Source organism: Nipponia nippon, unplaced genomic scaffold, assembly GCF_047370975.1.
Source record: "Nipponia nippon isolate SJK-2023a ecotype South Korea unplaced genomic scaffold, ASM4737097v1 scaffold_8, whole genome shotgun sequence".
Classification (NCBI taxonomy): Eukaryota; Metazoa; Chordata; class Aves; order Pelecaniformes; family Threskiornithidae; genus Nipponia; species Nipponia nippon.
In genome coordinates this window covers 4772549-4786458 of record NW_028262402.1, presented here as the reverse complement: position 1 = coordinate 4786458, position 13910 = coordinate 4772549, and the positions used below count along the sequence as shown (strand labels likewise).

Sequence of the window (13910 nt, the reverse complement as noted above, 5' to 3'; positions counted from 1 at the left end):
GAAATGTCATTTTGTCTATGATTCTTGCAAATATCTCCACTTTCTTTTCCTGTTATTTACGCATGAAATGTCTCCTGTGAGATAATCCTTAAGGTTTATTATCTTTTCCTTCAAATTTCTTCCTGGGATTCATTTTCTCTGTGACAACTGCAAGAAATTGGTAAATCAATCTTAAAAACATTGGGTTAGAAACAGAAGGTGTACTGGTGGCTTCATTTCTTTGCTTAATTTCAGACGATCTGGATTTCTAAGCCTTGTACAGGTAATTTGTATAATCATATGAATTTATCATTGTGATTTTCTTACCTTCTGTTGTTTAGCACATTTGCTTCTTTCACATTGATTCAAACAATAATCTAAGCATTTGAGGTAAAAACTATACCCACTTGTCTAGTTTTATAGCACCTAGTACAAAGATTTTAACCAGTCTTACAATAATACTAGTGGATAAGTTATTCAAAATTTCCTCTGGTTGTTATTTTTCCTTTTTTTCCATTTCTGTATCATGTCTGTTATAATGGGATACTGGTTTAGGTCTCAGAAGTCTAACCAGGGTACCACTGGAAACAAGTACTGTTTCTTCTGAAAACAAATGTAACTTCACTGTGGTTTCTGAGTTGGTGTTAGCCCATGAAGCTTTTCCTGATGACTTACTAATAGAGAATGATCCCAGGGCTACAGAATAGTTGAATCAGAACTTTTTTTCCAATTCAATGAATTGGCAGACCGGTGGTTGTTGTTGTTGTTGTTGTTGTTGTTGCTGCTGCCGCTATTCAAGGTTTCTTCCCATCTGTTAATTATCAGAATGCAGATAGACAGCTACTTCATGTTTTGCAGTTTATTTAAACACTCAGATGTTTATGAGATCAATGAAGGGAGGGAGAAAAAAATCTCTGCATAAGCAAAAAAGACTTGATTAAAGTGTCAGGGAAGTTAGTGCACCATAGTTCACTTGAAACTTTTCTGAGATGCTCTGATTTACAGAAAAATCCTCCTTTGGAGTGTATAGGCAGGCTTGACTTGGCCTGTGATAGAGCTTGGGATCAATACACTAAGCTTAGATAATTTGCTGGCATAAGACCTGGTGAGGCAAAGCCTTTGCTACACATTGCCTCTTGCATCGAAAAACCATATGGCGGGAATATCAAGACTGCACAGTCTAGTCAGAAAATGTCACAGTCAGGATTTCATTCATCCTCCTTGTGGCATTGTGTCTCACTGTAAGAACATTCCTAAATGTCCAATATTTTCATGTTTCTTTTTGGCTGTCCCTAAAACCATCTCAGTTTGTCTCTGTCATCTTCCCAGCCCATTCACATGCATCCACTGGGCCAAAATTTCCATCATTTCCACCTTGGTGCAGTCCAGCAGCAAGGACTCCTCACTCTTCCTGCCCTTACCTGGTCTGGTCCAGCATCACAGAAGAGTGCAGGAAAGCCAGATCAGATGGTCTTCCAAAATAATTGTAATAGGTATTTGAGGGATAAGGTTGTGAGTAAAAACCTTCCCAAACCAAAATGAGCTGGGCAAAAGTTTGCACCACACAGGTAAAATCTGCAGTAGTTTTAGTTGCTCATTTTCAGTAACTGCCTACTGAGCACGTGAATGAAGGTGTTTTGTTGCAAAGGTTTGAGCAAAGATTTTGGCTTACTGCTTGCTGAAGTGTGACAGATGCTGACAGGAATGGCAAAGACAGGACCCCTCATACTCCTCAGTATCTGTTCCCTGCTCCAAAATACAGGAATGCTAAAATTCAGCAATCAAGAGAAGAAAGAACCAATCTTATACAGGAAGGACAATTTACTTTCCCTGAGCACAGGCTCATAAAAAATCCATATTGATGCCTTATGCCTTGAACAATGTGAAGGACAGATAGAGTTTAAAACACCTTTAAAACAGGGTCTTCACCTGGTTCTCAGGATTAACTGGTAGCATTTAGGCTAACAATCAGTACAAGTCAGATACCTGTCATGCAACATTTCATCCTAGAAGTTTATTTAATACAGTTATAGTTTTGAAAAGGGACTCCTAGAAGAGAAAGTATTAAGTGACCTCAACATCAGGCAAAATTATCACCTCTGATGGGATCCACTGGATTTTTTTAATTGTCTGAAAGGCTAGGAGAAGGGGAGAGAAATGTGAGATTAAATCTGCCAAGCTGGAGCATCAAACATGCAGCTAATGACAGAAAGAGATATGACTCTCACCTTTTCTGGCTAAAGCCTGGTCCCATGCAGTACTGGAGCATCAGATTGGACAAGGAAAGGAGACTGATCAAATGCACTCTAGCTCTTAGCTATAAAGGCTTCAAAATTAGTCTGAGGGAGAGGGAGAAGTGATACAATATATAGCATTTGTATGGCTTGACACATTCCTATCTATGATATTCAGAATTGCACAGTATTCTGAGGGAGCATCTGGTTGGTTTTTATTTATTTTTTATTATACCTCTTCAATTTAAAAGCTATGGTGTACTGATACAAGCACATTCTTGTAAAGCATTTATGAGTAGATTCAAAGCTGCAGAACTTTGTGCAAAATTATTTGCATTTCCAAGCAGTAGAGATGGTTGTTTGGGGTGATATCACACAGAACTATTAATTAACAACTTTAACAAGCTTTCTTAATTGCATAGCTGAACTTTGATTGAGGTCCTGTGTTGAAAAAGAGTATCAGCCACCAGTACCTTGACTTTTCACTTTGGACTTAAGAAACAGGGCCAGAGAAAGACAAAAAGGAGGTAGTTGGTTAATTTTTATTTTTTAATAAGGAATTCCTTGATATATTTCATTTCCCAGAGTGTATCAAAGTGTGATAAATACCCTAGAAAGGTCAGGAAAATAATTTTACACGTTCTCATTCACATTCAAGCATATAAAAACTGGCGGTTCATAATTATTTATTATTTTATTAGAATTTTTGTGCTAACAAGCTATAATTTTAAAGAAGTACACCACAGTGCAAGGCATAGTACAATCACAGAGCAAAAAGATTATACTTTTCGCTTACATGTATGTATAGATGTATACTTGTATGCATGCACTTTACTTTCTTGTATGTATCACAGTGAAGAAAAGTTGTACAGAGGTATGCAAAGTGGGTTAATAAGGTAATCCTGCAGGTGTTTAGTGGGAATTCCTATACTGGCAAAGGATAAAGTATGTAGGTGCTGGTTGTTTAAGCAGGAATGAAAGATGTCATGTTGAACAGTGACACTGATAGTTCAGCACAGTGCCAGTGAGGTTACCAACTAATTAACATCCCACAAGTTTAAAGAAATGTGGGAAATGATTTTTCACTGCAAGAAATCATCTTGCAGTGAAAATATCTTTTAATAGTATAATTTCATTCAGATTTTTAAACAGCAGCATTGTTGTTTAATGGATGTGTAATAATAAGCAATGGTGATCACACTAACACAAAATATACATTAGGGATGAAGATGTATCTTTTAAAATGTTCTCACACTGAAGGTCCAAGGAAGGCCCTGCTAGTGATGTTACCAGACATGTCCTGAAAATATTGCTTCACATTCATTAATTTCAAACTGGACCATATGCAATAGCTGGTCAAAGTTCACTGTAGGCTTCTTCTAACATTCGCCTTGTCCTGCAAGGAGTCAGAAATCCTTACATTGCCTATATTTCCTTTGCTAGACCTTTTTAACCTTTTGTTCATTATTTGTACAATGAGGTAAGGTTAAATTTTTTGCATAATGCAGATAAAGCCATTTTTGCACAAAGCAGCTCAAATCTAAGGGTGTAGTCACAGATGTGATTAGCAAGAAACATGGTAGTATCATCTGGGTCAATGTAAATTGAAATAATCCATTTAATTTATGTTTTCTTCTAACCTGTACTTATTGATCCAAGTAATCGTTGTTTTTCTGACTTGTGATTTAATATAATTGTTTTTCCTTATTGGTGTGTAATCTCCTCCAGCTTAAATCTCAGTTCTGAGTCTTGCTTGCCCACAAATGCATACACACACGTACGCACCCTTATAGATAAATGCATATTCATCTTCATCTGTGTGCAGATGCTCTTGCAGAAGGCAACTGTTAATGTTTGAAGTGCTTTATTAACACTACTTTTCTTTATTCCAGGAACAGACAAAAAATCCTTTTATCATCTTTTATACTGTCCATCTTCTACTTTACACTCCTCAGAAGTTTCAGTTACCAAGTGGCTCGGATAGCTGCAAAAAGCATTTTGTATTTTTGCTATCTAAAACAAACACTCCAGGGGTGCTTGTCTTCCACTGAACCTGTTTACTTTGTGCTTCATGAGTTAGGTGAATAAGGTAGGAAATTAATTCCCTGTGTGCTAGAAGTATCAGTGTGAAAGCACTAACCTCACAGGCTGAGCTCTGAAAGTAATGATCAGAGCACCTGAAAGCCCCTTTGATCTGAATTCATTGCAAACACCTAACTCACAGACCGCTATAGATTTCCAGTTTTAACTTAGTGCCTAATGAAGTGAAGTTTATCTCTGAAAACCTTTGTCACAGCTGGACATAACTAGCAACAGTTACTTGCAAGACTACAACTTAAGGGGGAAACTAAATGAATCTTAGCAGGTTGTCCTTCTAGGACAAAGTTGAAATGTGCTTTTGTAGGTAATATAATAAAGAATAGTCTTCATCCAGGTCCCCAGACTACATCACAAAAACAGTATGCAATTTGCCTCATATTATTAGTCTCTGCATAGAAGTGTCAGAGTGGAAAGAATAAGCCCCCTCAGTCAAGAGTGAGATTCTTCTACTGAGTTATGAGAGGACTAATATGTGTACCATTCATTTATGGTCAGTTAAAGAACACAATTTTTATGCAGCTCCTAGAGAATTTATTGTTAACCCAATTGAATTTTTAACAGTCAAAGCATAGCAGCTGTTTATTACTTAGTCCAGTTACAATAATGATAATGTTTACAATCCGAACCACTCAGTTTCTGTTTAGGATTGTTAATGATACAATAAGATCAGTAGATCCAAGTATCTGCTCTTTTTCTTGCATGTTGAATCCCACCCTTCTGTTCATCCACAGTCTGAGAGGGCAACCGTTCTCTCTCAGGCAGGATGATTGGGTGAGTTACCAAGTTGTTTGCCAGTACGGTGTTGTTGCAGCAGAGTTACTGGTGGGAGTTTCTTCTTCATCAGTCTGGGGTTTAATCACTATTATTTTTATGTGCTTCAGACAGCTTATTTGCTAAAATAACTGTCTGATAGGATCTTAAATTTAGTTATACCATATTTGTTTAAATGTATGAGTCCTTCTTTGTGTAGAGGAGGATTTCTTTTATGATGTGATCCACATGACTGTGCACAGGTGAACAAAACTTGACTCAAATTTAAGTTGAAAGCCTCTTAAGCATTAGCCAGATGATTCTCAAAGCCCAAAGATGCAGGTGAGGCAGTGAATGCCTGGCCATTGCATAATTTTGTCATTATGGGTAGGACCAGGTGGGAAATAGTCATCTGTTCAGACCTGAGAGGAAGTTACAGGCCAGAGTTATGTAAATAATTTTACAAGTACAACTAAAATGAAGCCCAAATTAACCAATACGGAAAAGGCCTCACAAGGCCTGAGGTACCTTGTAAGGTTTATTAATGTTGTGAAGCCCAACTCCCAATACTACCACTTGGCCTCATCAAGTTGTCTGTACCACAGGGATTGAGGCACTTCCACAGTCCTTGCTTGCAGCGTGCCTTACTCTGCAAGTGTCTTAGACACACCTTCCTTTAATGAACACCTACATTATTCTACATTATTCTTTTTTTTGTTCTTCTTCCTTTGAAATGGGTTACTGAGTGTCTTTGTTCAGTAGCTACCCTTGAAAAAATCTCTTGCTTTTGGTGACTAAACCTGCAAAGTACAGCCTTAATAGAGGTTACCTTGTCTCCTACTATCCTCAGTTTTAACCTGAAGGCAGGAATGAATAAATCTCTTACTAATTGTGATTTCCACAGAATCTGTTGGGCTTCTTTGGACATTGTGCTGCTTAAACACAGCCAGCTCATCTTATCTTGGTTTTCTCTCACTCAGAGGTAGTTTACATGGCTTGGAAATACAAAGATGTATTCTGTAAACCTTTCTCAGGTCTTCGGTTCTAAAAATCACATAAAATCTCTCTGTGCACTAAATGCAAAGAGTGAATTTGTCCTTAATACAAATTCTAATCAGAGATGCACCAGTTCTTCCTTCCTCATCTGAGCCATTGTGTATGTGTATGTGCGATCAAGCTCCATCTATTTATAGCTGTAATGTATGCAATAAATGTTAAAAGGAATCTTTTCACTGTCAAGGAGCTCTTTTTCTTGAAGATAATATATCATTAAGGTTTGTCTTAAAACACTGACGTGAATAGGAAAGGCAAAAGCCGAGTTTTGTATCACCTCACAGAGGCCCAATGCTGTAAACTTATTACAAACGTAATTAGCCTTATTTGCAGAGTGTATGGTGTTTATCTCTGCATTAGTTATAGCAGTATCTTGAGCAGACCCACTGAGAGTGAGAAAAGAATAAAACCTAACCTCTTTTACTGTTTACAGTAGGAAAAGTTGTTTTGTCTCTGACATCTGGATGGGAAATGCTGGATAAACAGATCCTTTGACAAGCCCAATGATAATGAAGGAAAATCTTCTTTTTTGTTGCTCCTGCCATTCATAATAGGTTTTATTGGTTTGTTTGAAATGAAAATACATGTGCCTGCTTTGAAATGGTACTATAAAATTGGCAGAGATCTCCTTTTGCTGCAGAGGTAACTTCTCCTCTTTCCCATCCTCATCCCCACAGGCCCGTGACGGAGGGTTAGACCGGATCAGTGGAGTCATGCGTCACACAGCTGTATCATGCTGGCAGCTGTTCCTGGGTCTGGCTGTGCTGCTGGTCTTCATGGGCCCCACCATAGGCTGCCCGGCCCGCTGTGAATGCTCGGCACAGAACAAATCCGTCAGCTGTCACCGAAGGCGTCTGATGTCCATCCCAGAGGGCATTCCCATTGAGACCAAAATCTTGGACCTCAGCAAGAACCGACTGAAGAGCGTCAACCCTGAGGAATTCACATCGTACCCTTTGCTGGAGGAGATCGATCTCAGTGACAATATAGTTGCCAATGTGGAGCCTGGAGCTTTTAACAATCTCTTCAACTTGCGCTCCCTGAGGCTGAAAGGAAACCGTCTGAAGCTGGTCCCCCTTGGGGTGTTCACTGGGTTGTCAAACTTAACAAAGCTTGATATAAGTGAAAACAAGATTGTCATTTTGCTAGACTACATGTTCCAAGATCTGCATAATCTAAAATTCCTGGAGGTTGGGGACAATGATTTGGTTTATATATCACACAGAGCCTTTAGTGGACTGCTTAGCCTGGAGCAGCTCACCCTGGAGAGATGTAACCTCACAGCTGTACCAACAGAAGCTCTTTCTCACCTCCACAACCTCATCAGTCTGCATCTGAAACAGCTCAACATTAACGCTTTGCCTGCATATGCCTTTAAAAGACTGTTTCGCCTGAAAGACCTAGAGATAGATACCTGGCCCCTCCTAGACATGCTGCCTGCCAACAGTCTATATGGTCTCAACCTTACTTCTCTCTCCATCACAAACACCAACCTGTCTGCAGTACCTTACTCTGCTTTTAAACATCTGGTTTACCTGACACATCTAAACCTCTCTTACAACCCTATCAGCACCATTGAAGCAGGCATGCTTTCAGATCTAGTGCGCCTGCAGGAACTCCACATGGTGGGGGCCCAGCTACGTACCATTGAACCACATGCCTTCCAAGGGCTCCGATTCTTACGTGTGCTTAATGTGTCCCAAAACCTGCTAGAAACCCTGGAAGAGAATATATTCCATTCCCCCAAAAGCCTTGAGGTCCTCTGCATTAACAACAATCCTCTGGCCTGTGACTGCCGTCTCCTTTGGATTTTACAGAGGCAACCCACTTTGCAGTTTGGAGGCCAGCCACCGATGTGTGCTGGCCCAGACAGTGTAAAAGAGAGGTCATTCAAAGACTTTCACAGCACAGCTCTTTCCTTTTATTTCACCTGTAAGAAGCCCAAGATACAAGATAAGAAGTTGCAATACCTGGTAGTGGAGGAAGGGCAGACAGTGCAGTTAACGTGCAATGCTGATGGGGATCCACAGCCTACCATATCCTGGGTTACCCCACGTCGGAGACTGATCACAACTAAATCAAATGGAAGAGCCACTGTGCTGGGAGATGGCACCCTGGAGATCCGATTTGCTCAAGACCAGGACACTGGGATCTATGTTTGTATTGCTAGTAACGCAGCTGGGAACGACACTTATTCGGCCTCCCTTACGGTAAAGGGGTTTACTTCAGACCGTTTCCTTTACGCCAACAGGACCCCTATGTATATGACAGACTCTAACGACACAAGTTCCAATGGAACTAATGCAAACACCTTCTCTCTGGACCTTAAGACAATATTGGTGTCCACAGCTATGGGCTGTTTCACATTCCTTGGAGTGGTTTTATTTTGTTTCCTCCTTCTTTTTGTGTGGAGCCGAGGGAAAGGCAAACACAAAACCAGCATTGACCTTGAATATGTCCCTCGCAAAAACAATGGTGCTGTGGTTGAAGGGGAGGTTGCTGGACCACGAAGGTTCAATATGAAAATGATTTGATGGTATTCTGCTAGCAGTGCTTTTTCTGTGGCATTAAAACCAATTAAACCAGCCTGGCATGTGGAATTGCTAGGCAGAAGCAGCTTAATGCAGCTGTCACTGTATCAAAAGGTTACATGAAAATGGAAAGACTATTTGTGGTTATACAGCAGAGCCTCCAGACCTTGAGGCAGATATGTCAGGGCCTTTCATAGAACTGGTAAATTGTACTGACTGTTTGCATTGCAAATATTGGCATTCTGGGGATATCAGCAATGAACCGCTGGCTCATGCTCATGGACAATTGTTCAACATTTTCTACCACTACAGAAAGAAAAAGAAAAAAAAAACCTACAGTGTAGGATTTACTTAAAGAAAAAGACACATTTGTCTAAAACATACTCTACAGTGAAATTTGTATCTATAAATCTCATTTGGTAAAACCTTGCATCATCCCTTCTAATTGGTTCAACACCACAAAATATTGGTAGTTTTTTTTAATCTACATCTATACTGTGTACATTTTAAAGCAATACAAATGAGAGGTTGTGCTTTTAGATATCCACCAATACTGACCCAAGTGTGATGTCACTCTCCTTTTAACTACCATCTAACCCAAATTAGACTCTTGTAGTTACCAATTAGAAATAACGTAAGATATTTTTCTCCTCATGTAGAAGGCCAGAGGTGAATAGTCGAGAGCAAAAATGCTCAGCTCTGTTGATCTTCTCTTCATACAAATATAAGGCATGTGCCTAGTTTTGATACAGAATGGAATATTTTTTATAACTGTGATATCACACTGGACCAGTTTACTGTAACATAGCCCTGGATCTCACCCAGGGAAGGCAACCCACTAGACATTGCTGGCATAGAGGAGCTGAGTTCTGCCTTGAAGAGGGAGAGCTGTTTTTGTTAGTCCTGATTTTAATTTCAAAGCTACTGTTGAAATGTTAATGTGTACTGGGCAAAATAAAGAACATAATACATTCTGCATACTCCTTGGGAAATATGGTCATCTTACTATTTATATGAGTGAATTAAAACATACAAAACCTCTGCTACTAGGAACGAACTCTTCTCCAATGCCAAGTAAACTATGGTTGTCCATGCATAATATGGGGATTATACTATTAAAATAATGTTTAAAACATGATAGCCTCTGAAAGGCTAACATACTGCCAGATATAATGAACCTCTAGCCACTGTCATTCTCATCTTGTATATTTGTAGATAACACATAAACGCAAAGCTAATTTCCAAGAACAGATTACTTAGCTATTTTGATGCCATTTTAATAGCTATGTGGTTATGTTTCTTTCAGGGGCAGTATCTTAGAGCAAGAGGGGCAAGTTTTTCCAGGTTTTAGGAAGCTTTTTAAATGGAGAGAAGACAGAAGTGGAACATTAGTTCAGTACAAGTAACTTTTTTTTTGTTTGTGCCTCTAAACAAATCCTCAAAAGGCTCAGAACTGAAACTTTATTCTTTATTCTTTATCGTTGATACCACTGTTCTTATTTTGAAATTCTCAGCAATGGGAATATACAGAGTTGTTCAGCCACCTCTCAATTTTCCAGCAATTATGAGCCATAGGTTTGTTGCTAAGTGGTTGATGAGAAACACAATTTATAAATGATTGGTATAACCTGAAGTAAGGATAACAATCACTATGTACATGTTTGGCCAAAATGAAAATGAAAATGTTATAAGACAGAACATTCTGATTGATGTGATTTAAAAGCCTGTGTCCAACCTTAAAATTAGATTTCAACACTTGGAAACCAAAGTCAGGCTGACCTATAATGAGCTGCAGGTGCTTCTAAAATTAGTATCCACATTCTTTGGCAGAGATTTTCTAAGCAGGATAAAAATCTCACACTCCTATCCAGGGAAATGTGCCAAAAGTTGTAAAATCCAGCTGCACTCCCCAGGTGTACCCCTAACCTGTAGGACCCGAGGCTAGGCAGTTTTGAGAAACTCTTTTCTTAGTGGTTGATCTTTGATTGCATTGTTGCTCCATTTTAGGTTGCCAAACTGAGGAGGATGCAAGGGTTGTTAGAATTTTCTTCACTTTAATTAGTTTTAAGTTTAGAGTTGGGTTTTTTTGCTTCCTTTTTGTTATGTTCTGAACTAGATGGTTGGAGATTTATGGAGATGCTTGAGACTAATCCTCTTTGTTCTATGGCAGTCTGTAGAACATTAATAAAATGGAATAACCCCTGACTAAATTCTAACACCAGGGAAATTGTTTTTGCTGACTTAATAACCACCGCACTGAAGTCCAAAACTCTACTGTACCTTAATGTAGGCAGTTAAAGAAACAAATGGGGATAAAACAAAGTGTTTCTGAACTGCCCATTGAAGACATTTGCATGTGCCTTTCCCTTGTAATTGTCATTTTTTCAACTCGTAATCTATTGCCCCTGCAGTCATTTAATGTTAAATGTTAAAATCAGTGTTAGAAGCAAAAATTCCCCTAAATTCTAGACAGTTGCAGCTGATTGCTTCATATTAAATGACACAACAAAAAAAATTCACAAAAAAAAAACCAACTAGAAAAAATGTGCTTTTAGGATTAATTATGAATTGCTGAATTCCCCTACTCCCTTAGAATGACTCTAAAAAGTGATTGCATTGTTAGTGCACTGCAAGGATTTCTGAGCAGTCATGTACTTAGTTACCTATGTGAAATGTGTGCTGGTGATGAAAATCATCACTTGCTCTTGCTGAGCACCACCTTGCAGAGCTGTCAGCGTTGTGTGTATCGCTTTGAGTTCAGTCAGTATTCAGTTTTTAAGAATCAGTGTTTGCTCCCTGCCTCTAGAAATGTTCTACTTTTTGCAGCCTACTTATTTCACAAGGCATATGGCATCTCTTAATAGAAGCAAGGACAGCAGCGCTAAGACAAGCTTTTATCTCGCTCCACATAACCTTCTTTGTATGTATTCATGGGACACATGCTCACTATGGCTGTTTTGGGTGAATAAGGAATACAGTGTCAGGGTAAGACCTAAGTAGGCACCTTTTTGGCAATTCTTTTAAGAACAGAGTGGCTGAATGCCTACCCTGCCTCTTGAAAGAGTCACTTCTTCTCTGCTAGAGATCAAGGAGACAGCACAGTTTATCTTACTGCGGGGGAGAAAAAGCATGTGGCTGTGAGGAGGCATCTGACCCACATGGCTCCCCTATCATATATTCAGAAACAGGTGGACAGTACATACCTGACACTAAAAGAGGGAATGAAGGTTTTTCCCCTACATCTGACTTGTGTACTGGCTGCCCCCCCATGCTGGCACAAGGCCAAGTCTGAACTTACCTGTAACAAGACTCTGAGGAGCAGCAATAGTTCTGTAGAAAAGGAGAAAACTGAAAATGTCAAAACCAGGAGAGCAACTTGAGAAAGCAGGTACCACAGTATCCTTGTCAAGAATTCGTGTAAGAGCAGTGCTGAGCCTCCCACAAATACGTTTTGAAGTCCACTTCCACAGACCAGTACTCCTCTTTCATAATGGATGGATGTACAAGTGCTCAGACTTCCCACAAGTGAGTTAAAGAGGACACTGCAGCAATGTATTGAGAAAACAGTTTGCATGATATAAGGACAGATTAAGACTAAGCAGTGCCCCACCTCAGCCTTATTTTTGTTTTTGAGCTGGTTCACTATTTTTTTTCTCCCTTCTTCCTTTCTTATTAACTTGGCAGCATTCTCTTCAGAAAGGCTTCATCCACAACATCAGCTCAGTTAGATTCAGACTGGGAGACTGCTTTTACCCTCTGTTCCCCCCTCCCTCACCATTCACACATGCTCCCAGTGCAACAGGGTCAACAGCTCCAGATACAATTGAAATCAGCCAGGAGACTCTGAGCCCCTAGAGAACTGTTGATACAGGCTGATGTGACTAGGTATTTTTTTTAACTAAACTTTTTTTGAATTAAGTTGACATCATTGCCACACTGCCATTCAAGGTTTCCTTTATTTACATGAATGGTAGATATCTTTTTTCCTTATTTCTTGCACCATGGTATTGCATCATCTATTATGGTAACAATTATACCACTATGAAGACAATTAAGAAAGAAAGCCACATTACATCCTCAACACCACAAATTGTAGTTGAGGTGTATGAGACACAGTAAGAAGTCAGCGTTAATATTTAATGGAAAGTCTTATCTAAACCTTGTAATAGGAAAAAAATGGTGTGGAGGAACTTTGGACTGTAGGCCAAATCACATCAAAGTTATGTAGAAATAGACTTTCCTACACCATGCCTAGATATCTCTTTTAGAAAGTGGACTTTTCCTGAAAATCTTTCAGGATGTGTGAATGCCAGAAGCCCACACTTAACCCATAGAAAGACAAAGTATTGGCTGAAAATCCAGTAGAGCAAGCAGCTTATGGCTGCCCAAGGACAACAGCAGCTTCTAGTAAAGACAGCCAAAAAACTGCAGTCATGTAGTTATTTTGCCTCATCCGCTACTGCATCCCATGAAAAAAGGGTCCATTAGCCAGTAATAAAATGAATAATCCTTACTCATTTTTCTTCAAAGAGGGCAACATTTGTATAAATAAGCTACAGTCTGTTTCACCTCCATTCACAGCAGTGAAACATCCAGCAGGACACGAGGAAGGGGAAGCCTATTCTGGCCGGTTTGCTAATTGTCTTTTTCCCCTGTATGATCCTAGTCTACCTGGGGCTAGCATGATGACTGCTCTGTCAATTCCCATCCTTTCAGCTCACAATGTGGCTTGTAGGAGTAACAGGGAAAGAAACACATGGTCAAGCTGTCCCTCCTCCCTGAACTGTAACTCTCGTCTTCTCAAATAAAAGAACAGTGCAGCAGCATTATCTTAGAAATCACAGCCTGCTGCAGCTGATCTGTAGTTTTGCTACAAGACAACATGTGGGAAAACACTGGATACATGCTTTCTGACCTTATTTCAGTATCCTAGATGATAGCTCTTTGTGCTAAAAAGAACTAGGAAAGAAGAACTAAAAATCCTTTCATCCAGTAATTTAAAAGTCAGTTGTCCCTGGAGGAGTTAAAGGAACATCTTTGGAAAAGGCACAGGGCCTGATTGCTGGAGAATCACTAAAACAATGAATGAGATTTTTCAAGTTAGTTAAGCAATTTGGATGCCCTGTTCATATCACCTGTGATAAGAATTACAAACTCAGTTTCCCTGGGCAGCTTAGAAGAAGCACAGCCAGTTGGTTCAGTGATACATGCTCCCTTTGTCTGTCTCCCAGATCTGCCTTCTTCCCTTCTCAGTTTCAAATGA

At 39.5% G+C, this 13910-nt stretch overlaps 1 protein-coding gene across 4 annotated transcripts in view; it reads left to right on the top strand.

Annotated features, from left to right (window-relative positions):
• The window catches only part of LINGO2 (leucine rich repeat and Ig domain containing 2), a 554730-nt gene extending 544154 nt beyond the window's left edge, over positions 1-10576 (top strand). For all 4 annotated transcript variants that reach the window (XM_087741651.1, XM_087741648.1, XM_087741650.1 and 1 more), the window contains one exon: positions 6794-10576. In XM_087741651.1, coding sequence (XP_087597777.1) covers positions 6830-8650 — 1821 coding nt within the window. In that variant the 5' untranslated portion in view covers positions 6794-6829 and the 3' untranslated portion in view covers positions 8651-10576. The remainder of the gene's footprint in view (positions 1-6793) is intronic.
• Positions 10577-13910: the final 3334 nt, after the last annotated feature.